Here is an 18,171-nt window from a genome sequence, read left to right as displayed (position 1 = left end):
TTTTTGGGGGGGTTTTTCTCATGTCCTGAATCTTGTCTTAAAAGGGATGGCTTTATAACACTTCCTAGCATTCCACTGAAATCCACTGAATGAAACCAGACACACAGAAATCACAGGAATGTGTGCTTCCAAGCATGTCCAAACCAGTGTCAATGCAAAATATCTCTGTTCCAGAACACGAGTTCTTCACTAGTTTCTTCACAAATGGTGAGTATATGTGAGTATATGAATCCTTTTCTAGTTTTTTTTAAATAAAAGCACTGTGTATAAGCCCCAAGCATATTGGGCTTATGTAAGTTTATATTTTATAATTTTTATCATTTTATTATTGAATTATTTTTCACCTAGAAAGAAGAGTTTTGGGGTTTTTTTGTTCTATTTATTGAAAATATATTTTTTCTGTTGTCCTCCTGTTTTCTTTAGTGTTTGCATGAAAAAAATAATTTTCATTCAATTTCCAAGAAACTAATCAACATGCAACCAGTTTTTATAATTGCATCTCAGTATCAGTGTAAATGTTTTCTAATTACAGATATGGTGGCTTTGTGGTGCTCTGTCTATAGCTGTATATTTACAGTGGCAGATGGTCAATGGCCTAAACACTATCAGAAGCACTGACCTACATTTACAACCTAAATTCTAATATTTGTTCAATGAAATTGTATGAATTTATTTCCAACAGTTTATTCTCTTCATGTCGTAGAGTTTCTCTCGGCTGCACTGCTTCCAGTACGTGTATGTGGATATTAGATTTTTTGTCCAATCAGATTTCCGTCTCTATGTGCTGCCATGTCAATCTAATCTACCCAAAGCCTTCAGAGTCAGTACTGCTAGTGTTTTTACCACAGTCTCTATTACTATTACTATCAGATTTCATATTCGCCTCAGCTCGCTGGCCCAGAATAGCGTCAGCATTTTTCTATCCTCTGATTGGTTGGTCAGAGGGAAACTATTACAGCCAAGTTCGACTGGTAAACACGTGTGTAGCTCTGCACTCATTAATACATTTGAGTTAGACTTTTTTATACCTACGGAGGAAGAGAAATTGATTTGGTCTCAGATATATTTAAAAATCCATTTTGAAGAAAAGCTAGACATGGTGAGGAGGTCGTCCAACCCTGAAGCTAGCTAGCATGTCTTAGCCTGGGAAAGGGTTTGTTCTCCACTTCCAGACCAGTGAATACGAGCGGTACCACTGGTTTACAGCCTCTGAGGGGCGCTGCACATTATGAGTCTGCATCTCTGGTGATTAGGTTGTGTTTGATTTACATTTTAATGTTTTTGTTATGTTATTAGACAAATATTGATTCTGAACTGCTCCAGATGTTGTAGGTGCACAGTTGTGGTTGTAGTGTAGAGGTTTGGAGTGTAACTGGGTTTGTTGTTTTAGTAAAATGATTTTCACCTCCATATGTGAAATGTCTCTCTGTAATGCACGTGTTGTTATATTGCGTTTTTGTATTGTATTGATGGTTTCTATAATTGCGAAGTGATAGTGTTGGTATTAAGAGGTGGCTTAAGTCGGGTACGTCCCCACTGAAGGCCCAGGTACCGAATACACGGCTCGCCACTGATTTATACTCAATACATATTAGTTCAGGCCAAGATATGACAAAAGTGTAGAAATTGATCTATACCAAAAAATATACTATTAAACACTAAAGTGAGATCTAAATTATAATATGATCAAATAGCATACCAATGGAGATCAATACTTATTTAGGAAGAGGTGGAGATTATCTTATTATCCTCATAAAAAACGAACGACTGATTTCACTAAATGTATTTGAGTAAAAAGTAAAATATTTGGATTTGAAATGTGAAGTAAAAGTAGAAATCTCCCCAAATGGAAATACTTCAGCTACTTAACTCCAGTAATGAATTACATTTAATTCCTAACTGTCCAACACTGATTAACTAATAAAGACTTCAGTAAGTACAAGACCAATATCTACCATCATTACACTATAACTAAGAGCTACACACAAAGTCCCAACCAAAACCAATGCAAGACCTGGACTTATGGTAACCAGGCTGCTATCCATAATCAGACCATAATTAAACAAAGATGTGTACTATTAATCATAAAAAAAAAGAGCCACATCAATCAGAGCCAACAGCCAAACCCATTACATTAACCATAACACAAAACAGTGTGAGCTCTGGACTAAGCTTAGACTTCACATTGTAAGAGGATTAAATTTGATAATTAAATTTCCCTTTCATCCTCACACAGTGATCTGGCACAGAGTGTAACATCTATAAATCCTCAGCCTGCAGTGTGGTGTCCTGGTCTAACAGGGTTCCATATCCCAGCTGTGGACCATCAGAAGAACAGCTGTGTGGAAGTGGAGGGCTGACACACTGACCTCCAACTCTGCTTCACAGGCCAAACCCTCTGTCTGAAGCATTGCCCAGCTTTGATGTGGAAAATGCTGCCAGCTACAGATCAGACAAATGTGGGTCATCCTGTTTTCTGTGTGTGTGTGTGTGTGTGTGTGTGTGTGTGTGTGTGTGTGTGTGCAGCTGATTGGCCAGTGTGTTGCATACACATTAACACCCAAGTGATCTTCTCTATATTTTATTGTCATGAATCTATTAATATCATTCACACAAACAAGAGGATCTACAAAACAAAATCTGCCTCAATCTAAGCCTGAACAATCATGGCAAGAAGATGCAGATGTTTAAATCTGACACATGTTGTAGCTCTAAATGCAGCCAAAGACTGGATCTGCCAAGTATTGGACCAGGGGGGATTAATAATACTTACAGTGCCTTGCAAAAGTATTCGGCCCCTTGAACTTTGCGACCTTTTGCCACATTTCAGGCTTCAAACATAAAGATATAAAACTGTAATTTTTTTGTGAAGAATCAACAACAAGTGGGACACAATCATGAAGTGGAACAAAATTTATTGGATATTTCAAACTTTTTAAACAAATAAAAAACTGAAAAATTGGGCGTGCAAAATTATTCAGCCCCCTTAAGTTATTTACTTTGTAGCGCCACCTTTTGCTGCGATTACAGCTGTAAGTCGCTTGGGGTATGTCTCTATCAGTTTTGCACATCGAGAGACTGAAATCTTTGCCCATTCCTCCTTCCAAAACAGCTCGAGCTCAGTGAGGTTGGATGGAGAGCATTTGTGAACAGCAGTTTTCAGTTCTTTCCACAGATTCTCGATTGGATTCAGGTCTGGATTTTGACTTCGCCATTCTAACACCTGGATATGTTTATTTGTGAACCTTTCCATTGTAGATTTTGCTTTATGTTTTGGATCATTGTGTTGTTGGAAGACAAATCTCCGTCCCAGTCTCAGGTCTTTTGCAGACTCCATCAGGTTTTCTTCCAGAATGGTCCTGTATTTGGCTCCATCCATCTTCCCATCAATTTGAACCATCTTCCCTGTCCCTGCTGAACAAAAGCAGCCCCAAACCATGATGCTGCCACCACCATGTTTGACAGTGGGGATGGTGTGTTCAGGGTGATGAGCCGTGTTGCTTTTACGCCAAACATAACGTTTTGCATTGTTGCCAAAAAGTTTGATTTTGGTTTCATCTGACCAGAGCACCTTCTTCCACATGTTTGGTGTGTCTCCAGGTGGCTTGTGGCAAACTTTAAACGACACTTTTTATGGATATCTTTAAGTAATGGCTTTCTTCTTGCCACTCTTCCATAAAGGTCAGATTTGTGCAGTATACGACTGATTGTTGTCCTATGGACAGAGTCTCCCACCTCAGCTGTAGAGCTCTGCAGTTCATCCGGAGTGATCATGGGCCTCTTGGCTGCATCTCTGATCAGTCTTCTCCTTGTATGAGCTGAAAGTTTAGAGGGACGGCCAGGTCTTGGTAGATTTGCAGTGGTCTGATACTCCTTCCATTTAAATATTATCGCTTGCACAGTGCTCCTTGGGATGTTTAAAGCTTGGAAAATCTTTTTGTATCCAAATCCGGCTTTAAACTTTTCCACACCAGTATCTCGGACCTGCCTGGTGTGTTCCTTGTTCTTCATGATGCTCTCTGCGCTTTAAACGGACCTCTGAGACTATCACAGTGCAGGTGCATTTATACAGAGACTTGATTACACACAGGTGGATTCTATTTATCATCATTAGTCATTTAGGTCAACATTGGATCATTCAGAGATCCTCACTGAACTTCTGGAGAGAGTTTGCTGCACTGAAAGTAAAGGGGCTGAATCATTTTGCACGCCCAATTTTTCAGTTTTTTATTTGTTAAAAAAGTTTGAAATATCCAATAAATTTTGTTCCACTTCATGATTGTGTCCCACTTGTTGTTGATTTTTCACAAAAAAATACAGTTTTATATCTTTATGTTTGAAGCCTGAAATGTGGTAAATGGTCGCAAAGTTCAAGGGGGCCGAATACTTTCACAAGGCACTGTATGTACCCAAACAAATAGTTTTTACCTCTATGGTGTAGCGTCTGGCACAGGTCATTTAGACTTCATGTCCCAGGCATTCCTTTTAACCTATGACATCTACATCTCAATCAAAGGGTGAAACATTTATTGGGGGTGGTATATCCGTAAAGTGTCACACTCCCCCTCCGAAGACACTAAACTGGACCAAATCCTTATCCTCTTGTTTAGTTTACCGGGACCCATTAAACAATAAAGTCATAAAACTCATGAAACAATCCAAACTCGAAACTTGATCCAGCATGGCTGCTTGTGACAAACACACACAACCGGCTCCAGAACGTTTGGATTTTACCACAAGACAGATAACCCCCTTTGCAGATATTCTGTTTGACCCTCACACACACACACACACACACACACACACACACCACACAATCACACAGTCACACAAACCATGCCCACAGATGCATGAACAAAGGAAGTTTTTCCCTCCAAAATTTCAGGCACTGGCCATTCCCCCAAGGATGGGTGAGGTTCAGGACCTTTAAAACATCTTGAACCCAACAAATCATTGTCCAGTCAGAGTGCAGTCGTGTCCAGTCAGAGTTCAGTCAAGAAAGCAACTCGCTTACTCGGCTCGACCGGAAAGGCTCGGACCCCCGGGGCCCGAAGGCCCGGGGGCCCGATGGCCCGGAGAGTCGGACGCTTCGAACAGCTCAGCAGCGACTCTTCGGTACGAGATCTCAAATCTCTTTTGAGATCTTCCAGCAAGCTTTATCTTTAAAACACCAACTGCTCTGATCTTCAGGAGAAGCTGGGAGAACATCTGACTCCATCCTAACCGACTCGTCCAAGATTCTTTTGTCTACCGCATCCGGACTCTTGTGCAACAAGTCAATGCAAGTAACCGGTTTACCAACTAATTTAGATGCGTGTTAAGTTTGAACCCCTTAATATTAAGGCGTATTTAAATTTCCGTGACGATTTCTCAGTTAGGATGTGATTTAATTTGAAGTAAGCTGCCTTACCGTTCTTTATCTCCTTCTTCCTTTCCTTTCTCTATCTCCTTCTTCCTTTCCTTTCTCTTCCTCCTTTCCTAATTTCAACTTTCTTTCATTTTATTTTAATTTTAATTTTCTTTATTTCTTTTTGTTTGTTTGTTTGTTTGTGTAGTTAGTTTTATGTTGTGTTTGTCTCATTCATTAAACGCCGTATTTTTCATAAGTGATTGTCTCTGAGTGCGTTCGCAAATGCAAAGTTCCTGCAACATCAGGTCTGAACTACATGCTCTATTTAATTTAATTTAATTTAATTTAATTTACGGTATAAAGTAAAAGGGTGTTATGTCTTTCTTGGCCAGGGAGATACCTCTTTTATAGAATTAATATAAAATTATACTGTCTGTTTGCCGGACGAACAGACAAATAAGTGTAATGATAATTCCATTACCGTCAATTCAACTTAATGTAAATATTTAGGAGTAACTATAACCCGTTATAATTACTTATAAATATTCCCTTTTCTTTGCGAGCTAAATTCGCTACATATAATGGTGGAGAATGCGGGCAAGACTGTGCTTCCAACTATATACTCAATTTATCTGTATGATAAGTTTGTCCCTCTTATCCCCCAGTCGCTACAATGGATTCATCTGCATGTGTACAAATCACATCACTGGTTTATCACGTATATCATGCAGATGCAGGTAAAAAGCTTCAGTCAATCTTCACATCTGACATCAGAATGAAGAAAAAGTTGTGATCTCAAATGGTTTCCCGAAGAAGAACTCTTGTTTATCACATATACATTACAGCACAATGGAGTTCTTTTTTTTTTACATATCCCAGCAAGATTATTTTTTTTAGGAAGCCAGAGCACAGGGTCAGCCATAATACAGCTGGAGCACAGAGGGTTAAGGGGCCTTATTCAAGGGCCCTAAAGAGTGGCATCTTGGCAATACTGGGGCTTGAACCCCCCGCCTTCTGATCAGTAACCACTGAGCAAACACTTCCCCATGCAAGTCTTCGGTACCAGATCCAGCTGCAGTTTTCCTGAAACAGTTGATCACCTGGGATTTTGACTCCCAGCAGTCTGTAGAGCTGAGATGCCCAAACTAGGGCCGTATATAAGATCAAATAAATAACGTTACCACAGAGCAACAACGAATGATTTGTATGGTGTAGGGGGAGGTGCATTGTGGGAGGGGGAGGAGCCAATGGGGGGGGGGGGTGACAATAGAAATCTTGCTTAGGGTGACAAAAAGGCTTGGCTTTTATCCAACACTTATTTTCACCTTGAGGCTTAATTACCGTAAGTTTGATTCTTGACCCTATTCTGTATACTGAAATGTTTGGATGCCTCTTCTGTAGAGCTTAAACACAGAATGGTGTAAAAAACAAAAAACAATAGGAGAGCAGTAGTTCTGTGGGTGGAAATGCTTTGGTGTGAGAGCTCAGAGGAAAATAACCAGATTATAAGTTAATACTAACTCGAATAATCGTACTTTACAAGCGTGGTGAGCAGAAAGGCATCTCCACATGCACTAAATATTAAACTCTGAGGTGAATGAGCTACAGCAGGCTGAATCTGTGATAATGATCACCTCAGGTTCTGGTTTTAATGTGGTCTTATGCTGTTGTAGCTCATCCATGTCTTGGTTTTTGATGTTCTGTGCGTGGTGTGATGCTTGTCTGTAAACCACAATTGTAAAGACCTACGGATTTGAGTTTTAATATCATTCTGGTAAGTTCGGACCAGTCTACTCGTTCTTCAGAAGATCTTCTGCCCAGGAGATGTCCAAACCCTTCCATCAAAACCCATGCCAGGGTTAAAATCACATCTGTCTGATGTTTGATGTTAACATAAACTGCTTTTGTCCTGGATCTGCATTGTAAGACTGCTGTGTGATTGGCAGCATAAAATTTTTTTTGATGAAAGCCATGAATATTTCTTCCCTTCCAAGTACTTTTGAAAATTTGAGCTTAAAATTAAATTGTGCATCATCATGAAAGTTTCTGCATGGAGATAAAAAAGTCCAAGAAACAACAGCAAACTGTTTTCCTTTTAAACCTCCACTTTAAGAAAAGAGCAACCCTTAAATAACCCATTCTGTTCACACACACACACACACACACACACACACACACACACACACACACACACACACACACACACACACAGGAAAGCACACTGTGAGTCTCTCATGTTGATGTAAAGGCCCTAATCTTGAATGAAAACACAATGTTCCTCACATGAATACACCGTACACACTTGTGTCAAGGCTGCCATTGGAAATCACAGGTGTTTGCAGCCCCACGTCCTGCAGGCTGTTTCATTACAGATAAGCATGAAGTGTGAAGAACACACACTGTCCTCAGAGAGCTGTGCTGCAGGCACCTGTCCACAGTCCAATCCACAAACCAGCCTATTGTGAATGCAAAACAATAACAAAGGCTGCGTCCCAAATGTGCAAGCAACTCCACATGAAGCACCTAAGAAACTTCTGATAGGATTCTTGGTGGTCCGTCATCAAACTCTCAGCACAAAGTCGGAGGCACACAATTGTATCGGACGTCGTTTGCACGTTACATACAATTTCTCCTTCACTTGAACTAGGTGACCCAAACCTGTTTCAGCACGACAATGCATAAAGCCACCTCCATGAAGATCTGCTTTCCATGGGATGGAGTGGAAGATCTCGTCACCTACATTAGTACCTGATTTTACTAACACTAATAGCTGAAGGAATTTCCACAAAAAAAACTAGTGGAACATCTTCCCAGAAGTGTGGAGCTTATTATAACTGTAAATAGAGACTAAATGTGGAATGGGATGTTCTAAAATAACCTTAATAGAGTGAATTTCATGTGTGGAATAAAGATGCGGTTCCTCATGACTTGAGAATGAGAACATAAAGAGCATTAGATGAGAATCACTGGTGAGAGGACGAGCATAAAAGTTCTGCTGGGAGAAAACTAGTAGGAAACTCTGTCATTATGAACGGAACACTGACCTGCATCCATTATTCACATCAGTGGTGGAAGATCAGGATCCTTCTCTGCTGGTCTAAACTCCATCAGAATCACTGACTTGCATTTTTATATATTTGTCCATAAAAATGCATTAAATTATTCCCAATAATCCATTCTCTTCATTTCATGGTGTTTCTTTCAGCCTCCAGAAGCAGCACCAGCATGCTTTTATTTAAAAGCTCTTGCTGTAACCAATCAGATTGTGAGTTGGTCACACTGGGGCCCTCTAGCAGGCGTCCAATAACGTCTGCATTTTCACGTCTTTTGATTGGATGATAAGAAACCGCGCTAGTCAGAGCTCGCAAACAGCATCTGTAGCAAACTGCATCTCAGATATATGAATTTAATTGCCGTTTTTTTCATCGGAAAAGTTGCCAAAACAGTTCTTATGCATTTTCATGAACCGTTTATACTTTGTGTTTTCTTCTTGTAGAATTTGCACAAAAACACACAAATTTCCTTTATTTCGAATCCCTAGGACGCAGGGAAAACGCAGGAAACCCCCGGGGTGATGTGATGAGGTGAATATCGATGCTTCTGCTGGAGCTGATGTATGCGGGAGGTGCAGTTGTGGCTCCAGTGATGTGTTGAATTGTTTCTTCTTTGGGTTTCTTGCTTTAGTGATGACGTTCATTACGACTGTATGAGATCCTGAGTGTGATGCAGCGCTCTGATCTACTGCACTTCTCTATTATACTGATGCTTTCTACAGACGTGGGGTCATAATAATGGGAATAAAATGTCGATTGATTCAGGTATGATCAGTTCTCCTACATCACTCCTGTTCCTGTTTTTACTTTTATCCTTTTACTCAGGTAGAAATGTAAAAGGAGGAGTTTCGCTGTAACTGGAGGAGTTTTAAAGCAGATAAATACTTTCACTCATGTGCACCACACTGGTAAAACATCAAAATATCAGACAATCTTTTTGTTTGTTTGGTTTAAATGCTCTCTTGGTGCTGAGGGAACAGGAACAAAACATGACTTTTAGCATCTGAGAGAGAGCAGGACTGCTGCTTGACAGGTAATTAGCATGAATTAGGATGAATTAGCATTATCAGATGGTTTTCCACTGAACTAGGCATGTGGTGGAGAATATTCAGAGTAATCAGCAGGAGGCCGAATGCTGTACAAGAATCACAAGCAAGCTGACGCGGTAATAAGCCGCTGAATAAGATTAGCGCCAAATCGCATATACGTTAATCATCTTAACAGAAAAATCGGGTCATTTCGGATCTTTGAGTACGGTTCAGCAAAACAAATAAAATGGTGCGCAAGTCGTTTTGTTCATTTGAGTAAAATTTTAAGGAAATGTTAAATTTTCTGTAGCTAGAGTCTCCTGGAAACTTGATGTTGGTATCAAAAAGTTTGGAGATTCGCTCTGTTTACAAGAAAGTACTTTATTTAATCTATGTTTCCACACGATTGCCTTTTATTTGACTTAGACCAGAAGATTCAGGAGGTGAAGAATTAATTTCTGTTCCCGGTCAAGAACCAATGTCAAAACTCCATACATGTAGGAGTGTTGGATCCCACTACATATGTGGAGTTTTGACATTGGACCTCCTGGAGTGTTTAAAGGCTCTGGCATGGAGAAGCTGATGCTGGATCTGTGATGATCAAAAATGTTGAGCTCAGTAGCTCCTAGTTTTATAACCATAAAGACTGTATAAGACTGTAGAAAGATCATCACTCATAATCGCCCACTGCAGTACTCATGTTAGTTCTCACTCTCCAGTGTTCTGTATTGTTGAAAGATTTATGATCAAACTCTTGATGTCACCCAAATGAGGATGGGTTCCCCTTCTGAGTCTGGTTCCTCTCAAGGTTTCTTCCTCATAACATCTAAGGGAGTTTTTCCTTGCCACAGTCTCCACGGCTGCTCATCAGGGATAAACACACACTGTTCACCTTCACTGTTGATTTCTGTAAAGCTGCTTTGAGACAATGTCTGTTGTAAAAAAAGGTGCAATTGAAATAAACTTGACTCGACTTGAAGAACCTATTGCGCTTTTCATGTCCAACACAAACTCAAACAAATCACCTTCTGAGACAACTGGTTATTCCAGAGTCATGGAAAGCGTTCATTCTTCTTGATTTAAATTGAAGAAATCCCCCTGAGACATCTACAAAATGTGTTCACAGCAAATGATTGATTACTGACCCCTCACTCCAGCATGCATGTTAATACTGACACTTATAGTGAAATAATGAACTGTGTTTAAAATGTAGTTTGTTCATTTTATTAGTAAAGAAGGAACAAAAGAAAAGACAAAATAAATAAAGGTGGTGTAAATAGTAATGCCAGCTTTATTTCACGTATTATTTTGAACTCTCAAAGGTCAAAATACAGACGTTTGGGTTCATCTACTTATTTACATCACAATAAAATCACTCTCTAAAACATTTCTCGTAAAATTTCGGGAACAGATACACAAAAATATCTTTTTACCTAAAAACTAAACCTCAGCACGTAGATGAAAAACCGCTCGGAAAATATCCACACACTCGGTTTCTCTTCACCGGGTTACATCACCATCGCCACGTTTCTCATTCAAGTGTGTTCCTGTGCAAATCATCTGCGCATGGAAAAGAAAACCGTACAGAAATAAATAAAAAAGCGTTTAATAAATGAATACTGGGGGATCGGAGCTATGCGTGCCAAAAGTATTGGGACACCCCACTTTTCCACCAGCATTTGGTTCTTCCTTAAACCTCCAGCACAAATTTGGAGGTACACAATCGTGTCAGAATTCTTTGGATGCAGGAACATGAAATTGTCCCTTCACTTGAACTATAAGCGCCAAACCTGTTCCAGCATGACATTTTTGCACAAAGCCGTCTATGAAGATCTGCTTTCCGTGGGTTTGAGTGGAAGATCTTCTATAGAGCTCCAACTCTATTGAACACCTTTGAGATGAATGTGAATGCTCACATTTATGGTATTTGGCAGATGCCCTTATCCAGAACGACTGGCATTTGAAACATTCATACAATTGAGCAGCTATGAGGATAAGGGCTTGCTGTGGCTGGGATTTTAACCTTTGGATCCAAAGTCCAATGCCTTAACCACTAAGCTAACACCTCCTGAGACTTCCCACTTTGCCGTTATAGTAACTCTCCAGCTTCATGAAGATCTTTTCATGGGTTGGAGGGGAAGATCTCCTGCTATAGAGCTTCAACACTATTGAACAGGCCTCCTCACTTTCTCACCAACATCAGTATCTGACTTTACTAACACCCTTGTGGCTGAAAGAGCAAAAAATCTCCACAAAATCTAGTGTATCATCTTCCGCCCTCTCTCCACATTCTCATCTGATTGGATTTTTTCTGTTCCTCTGAGAACTTCTCGCTGTGTGTGTGTGTGTGTGTGTGTGTGTGTGTGTGTGTGTGTGTGTGTGTGTGTGTGTGTGTGTGTGTGTGTGTGTAACAACCACCAACGCCTGAAAGAGTGTGTCAGAGTGGTCTAATGTGATGCACTGCTAATTTAAAAGCTGGGCTACATATTAGGAAAAAAAAACATGCTTCTGTTACTGATATTACACAATCTGCTTCCTGTGGTGGGATTTATCACACACTGGCACCCCAAAGCCCTCAGTCTGTACTGTATAATATTCATATTCGAGTCTGATGAGCAGGAGTGAAATGTTAACGCGAACAGAAAGGCAACTTTGGGTTAGTGTTTGAAATGTCATCTTTTAAACCTTTCGTCCTGAAAAGTCTGAATTGTGGCGTGTATAAGATCCACGCCTCAGAGATTTCAAAACGTTTCTGTTTCCATGGTTACACGCTCCCATGCCTGAAAGCCCCCGTAGGCTCGTGTAGTACAGGAAGCATCTAAAGCAAACTTTATTTGCTACGACTTTCATCGTATCTCTCTGACTAGGGTTACTATGGAAACAATAACGTTGCGATCATTTGATCATCCAACAGGAAGCACGTCTCGGAGGGAAATGCTTGTTGAACCTGAAAGCACCTGAGAGAACGAGATCATCCGGAAGTTTCCTCATTAGAATAAAATTCCTTATTATAAGATACCGTATGAAATCCTTATAGAATACGTTTAAAATGATTGGTCCGATTCGGGTTGGATTGAATGTTTGAGGCTCTTGATCTTGAGTCTTTTACGGTTTTTGAGACACATTTATGTTTCATTTGTTTCTACGTAAATGGCATAAACATACTTTGGGACAGTGAATGAGTGGAGGAAAGTCCTGTGGAGCCCAAATTTGTCTCTAAGAGAAGAACTTGTGTGAAATGGAGAACAGGAGACGATGTGATCAGACTCCCTCACCTCCCACACTCACACATGGAGGTGGAAGTTTCATGGTTTGGGGTTGTTTTAGAGCAGTGAAGATTCCTGAACCAATATGATTCCCATTCCACACTTCATCTCCATTCAGTTCCGTCTGGACTGCGGCTCATTGGAACCGACTTCACCGTACAACAAGACGATAAGCTTGAGTCTGAACGTCTGAGTTCTCTACGTGTTATTTAGAGAGCAGACAGTCGTCTGGAGTGATATCTATCATGGAACGTCCTCCCCAGTCACCACACCTTAATCCTACTGAACTCTGGGTTAAACAAGAAATCTCCAACTAGTGAAGCACATCTCTGGTGAGTTTTACAAGAGACACAGCAAAATATTTCAGCTGATCATTTGGAGAAACGAAGTGTTCGGATGCCGAGAGTGTAGAAAGCTGTTCTTCGGTATGAGGGAGGATTTTTTTTTCAATGGAAATAAAGTGGAACATCTGGACATTTCTAGATTTTTTTTGTGCTCACAGTTAATCTTCATAGTGTCACATTACAGAGTTTGTTGCATAGAAACAAAAGGAACAAGCATGTGTCTCTCAAACACCATAGAAACTTTTCATAGGCAATATATTGATTATTATTATTATTATTAATATTATTAATATTATTATAGAATGGACTCAATATGGCTGATCCATGAAAACAAAGCCATTTTATATTGAAATTTCTGGTTTCTGAAAAGCCCTGTGGTGAGAACAGCGAGGTCCAATTAACACCTAAACCACTTCAGATTACTGACACAGAAGTCCATCAATTTATCACACACACACACACACACACACACACACACACACACACACACACACACACACTGATCTCATGAGCAATGAGTCTAATGAATTTTCACCCCTGGGTTTCCCCAGAGCGTCACTCAAACTCAGCACAACTGTAATCTGAATAATAAAAGTGTAACATGTGCTCATGAAATTTCCTTCAGAAACAGGAAGTTAGACGAATATCCAATATATACGGCCTCCTCAATGATATTTTTAGCCAACTATATAAAAATGGAGGACAGCCAACTGACAATATGTTTTGCAGCAAGCTAGTTATAAATAAATGAATAAAACACCCAGTGATGTTTGAGGAAAATAATCAAAGCTCATGCCTCAAAATGTTTTTTTCTCCTGTACCACATTTTAGTGGTACGGCGTTTTAGTGCCACATAAAAACCTTTTTAAAAGATTTTGAGATTAGAGTTAAAATTTCGAGAATAAAGTCGGGATATTTTGAGGATAAAGTAAAAAAGTCGTAGCAATACGAGATTAAAATGGTAATATTTTCCGAAAAATCACAGACTTGTGAGAATCATTTTGCAGTTTTGCAGGAAATTGATGTGGAGGATTTGGTTAAATTGTACTTTAGGTTAGAATTCATCAATAAGGAGTTTATCAGATGGTTACATCTTCACGCTATTTGAAGAGGAGATGTTGTTATTCAAGAACCTATGAAGATAATGATCAAAGAAAGCGACCCTGAAGGAGTTGAACACAGACTCATATGATAAACTCATAATTTTGACATTTTGATTTATTAAAAATATTAATTTATTCCGTTTTTTTTTTAACATGGCACTCAAACTATAAAACTATTCTAAAGTAAAGTATTCTTTTAAAAAGTGAATAAAAGTGAGATTTAATACATTTTCTATCTGTTTCTAGTTACATTTTATGTTCAGCAAAGCGAGTTAGTTTCTGTTCTCACTGACGTTATAGCAGCTATAAACACTCGTTTCTTCACCAGCATTCATTTTCTTCTCTCTTCTTTTACTTACTGAGAAATGTCTGTAAATGACTGTTACAATGTATTGAAACTGGAGACTCCTTCCTCGTTCCAAACAAGAAAACCTCATCACATCAACGCTTGATTATGCTGAGTTTTCTCTGTATGCATCCCTGTTGATCAATTGTTACTATCTAATGTACCAAAACTTAAAGCTGCGATTAAAGGCTAATCCACATCTCTTGACCAATCAGATTTAAAAATTCGACTAAAATATCTGGAGAAGCATTTGATCGCTTATGAAGAAAAGGGCATGATCTAATTCATGATTGAATGGGTTCTTGATATTTCATTTTCTCAAACCAACTCGTCATTCTTTTTTCCTCGCAATAATCCGATGTACTGTAACTATGCGTTGAGGTAGTCGGTTGCTAGGTTATCGTCATGTCAAAAACGTACTCGTAGATATAAAAAACAAAACAAAACAAAACAAAGAAAAACAACGGACGCATGCGAAACGAGACCACGCCTGATCGAATCGAATCAGCTACAAATTCTACTAATAGTCCCAAAAGCACACTTTTGTTCCGAGCATCACAAATAAACATTAGCCATTTATATAACTCGAGTACAAATAGTCTCATATGAGCCAGGATGTGAGCTGATCTCGATCTAAATTCAATTACACTGGAGGAAAAAGAAGAAGAAGAAGAAGAAGAAGAAGAAGAAGAAGGCACTAAACACACAGTGGAGGTGATTTGTCCTTTCGCCTGTTCTGCAGCAGAGGAACTCTGTCAATTAAGCCGACAGGTCCTTGAGGCATCGCTCTCTCTCTCTCTCTCTCTCTCTCTCTCTCTCTCTCTCTCTCTCTCTCGCTCTCTCTCTCTCTCTCTCTCTCTCAGCTGCCAGTCATGGTTTAATTGGTTTCTGAGAGAGTTGGCTTGAGTGTGTGTTGGGAGAACAATTAAAGTTTTTTTAGAGAGAGAGAGCATGTTGTTCACGGATGAGAGGGTTCTGCTGAAGTCCACGGCGAAGTTCCCCACCATTTGTTCTGCAAGAGTGTGTCGGAATTGTCCCGAATTAGTAGATAAGACTTTGTTTTCTACAAACCAACAAGGCTCTTGTTGTCCAAATGAATTGTGATGAAATGAAAAGGTTTTCTCGTCACACATCACAGACCATAGCAGCACTAGACTCCGGGCTACGGAGGACCAGTCGAGTTAGAGATCAAATGCTACATTGATTTCAGATCAATCCTCCATTCGTGTTCATGCGCTGAATGGTGTTGATCATGATGTCAGAAATATCCTCAGGATTCCAGCAATTTGTCAAGATGTCCTTTAGAATAAATACCAGATCGGTATTCAAAACCTATAGATATTTATATATATAAAATGTGTGTGACCTTTTGAAGGATTTATAAAAATCAACAGCTACCAACAAAATCCTAATTACACCAGAAAAGTCACTGGACAAGTCATTGATTAATGTGCGCATGGACGAGGAGCTTTCCAAAAAATCTATTCTAAAATCCAAAATCACTTAAACTTTGTCGAATCCTCAGGTGCAGTCACTGGAACTCCTGAAAATATCCTGCTGTGGACAACATAACTGTATAACACTCTATGCTCTCCAGAGCTCTATTTAATTCTAGATTCCAGACTATAATTCTATCAGGATTTCTTTTCCTTTCTAGATCGGTAGAATTTGAAGAAGTCAAGCTAAATCTTTTTTTAGAACAGTCCGCTCTAGACTACATGAACCTGTAAAAGCTTCTACTCTCATTCTCTAAATGCAGTTTCTAGAACGTTCTTAAATTCTACATACTAGGCAGTTGGGCTAAAACTCTATAAAAATTGCATGGTACTCTGGAAGATTTTATAGAGTTTCAGTCTAGAGAATTGCTCTTTATTCTGTAGACAGCGCAACTCTTTAAAATCATTCATTACCAGAACTCCCCAGTGATCCTATGTGAAAACTGGATTGTTTGCATTTTAGATCAATGGAATGATCTAAAATCTCTAGAAAGTTCCGCTGTGAGCATAACGCTATACAATTCTAAGCACACTCCATAATGCTATGGATTTTCTGTTGTGTATTCTATATAGGACATTTATACCCAATACACATTTGCATTCCAGAGTCTGGAACACTAGAATATTCTAGACATTTTTTTACTCTATAATATAGTCCACTAACAATAATGATAAGAATGATCCAGAATTACTTTGTCTTCAATCTTTGGATTTTATATTAAATTGCCCTTCTTGGGAATCTTTTGATCTAGATAACTGAATCAACAACACATTTTTTTATTATATAGCATATAGAACCATCATTATGGAGAAAGGATTTCTGTAGAACCATTGAAAGGATCAACCTCTAAAATCTAACTAATTTAAACCTTCAGGTCAGAAAAACAGAACAATCCAAAGTTCTCCATACTAAAGAACAATGCTTAAAGACCTCTATCTCTGGAGAAAAAAACTCTTTAAATCTCTTTAAAACGTAAAAAGAAAGAGATATAGAGACTGGATGTCAGTAAAATCTTTTTTTTTTTTTTTTTTTTCCAAGAATGGAATTCCCCAAAACATGGAAGATGTAATTTTCTGGAACTCTCTTGAAAAAGATAAAGAAACAAATCTCCAGTGTCCAGTAGCATATGGGACTCTCCAGAACTTTTCTCAGAAATCCTCGTTCGAAAATGTAGCACTCTGGAAAGTGTTCATCTCACACTCTAGAACACAGGAACCCTGATTTCCCACATTTCTCCAGAAACTAAAGTGCTCGGAACTCTTTAGGTTTAGTTGTTTTTTCAAGAGAATGAACTGCTCTATAATCTCCAGTGAATAGTTCTGGTAGGATCTGCAGTCACAATAGTGGACTAGTCTTCTCAGTTCCTGTGCGCAGAAGCTCCTCATCACCATGAAACCTAGTGGTTCTTTTTTAGGTTGTACATTCCTTCATCATGGCCGGCAGCTCCATGGCCTGAACGACGGTGTTGGGACCGTTTGCTCGCTGCCATTCTTCTGACGAGTTCATAGATCTGCGTTTCAGGATGCGGTTGATGATATCAGTGCAGGCTTTCCGGTACTGGTGCCGGAGCAAGGAGTAGACAAACGGGTCGCATGCTGCTTTACTGTAGGCCAGACATTTACACAGCACCCCCCAGTGCTGGTTGATAGGAACTGCAGGCCAGAGTTCCACGAGCCTATAAGACAGACAAGAAAAGAGGGAATTTCAGCTTTGACTTTTTTGTGTCGTTTCAAATAATGTAACAGTTCAGATCTGGCTTTTATATTTGTCATATTATCATCCATATTTCTTCACAATCTTCTGAGATCAAACTGCTCTATAGTTCAGGATTTAGAGTGTCGGTTCTTGTAAATCAGGGGTTATGAGTTCAACTCCCACTGGGGCCTGAACAACTTTTACTTTACTGATTTTCTGCACATTCAATATAATTCTAAACAATTATTCTGTATATGGTTCATTGTATATCCCAGATTATATCTACATATTCTCTGTATATAATCGGTGCATAACCTTTGTATAATTGTACCCAGTATGTACATTTCCCCAGTTAGAATAGCACCAGTTACACCATTAGTCTCATATTGTGCCTTAAACACCTCCTGCACTAATAGTGTATATATATATATATATATATAATATTTTTAGTGTACTTGCTCACTAAATCCTGCAAATGTTTTACTACCA

At 39.2% G+C, this 18,171-nt stretch overlaps 2 protein-coding genes across 2 annotated transcripts in view; one reads left to right on the top strand and one right to left on the bottom strand.

Annotated features, from left to right (window-relative positions):
• Nucleotides 1-18,171, top strand: part of LOC310734895 (uncharacterized protein) — a gene marked incomplete at its 3' end in the record, with an annotated part of 265,495 nt that overhangs the window by 6,880 nt on the left and 240,444 nt on the right. The window lies entirely within an intron of this gene.
• LOC310734916 (G-protein coupled receptor 26-like) overlaps nt 16,540-18,171 on the bottom strand; it is a gene marked incomplete at its 5' end in the record, with an annotated part of 19,494 nt that continues 17,862 nt past the window's right edge. Inside the window, one exon of the mRNA XM_083557396.1 lies at nt 16,540-17,662. Coding sequence (XP_083413522.1) covers nt 17,398-17,662 — 265 coding nt within the window. The 3' untranslated portion in view covers nt 16,540-17,397. The remainder of the gene's footprint in view (nt 17,663-18,171) is intronic.

Source organism: Silurus aristotelis, assembly GCF_946808225.1.
Source record: "Silurus aristotelis genome assembly, chromosome: 12".
NCBI lineage: Eukaryota > Metazoa > Chordata > Actinopteri > Siluriformes > Siluridae > Silurus > Silurus aristotelis.
Note: the sequence above shows the minus strand (reverse complement) of the source record. Positions and strands in the feature narration are given on the sequence as shown.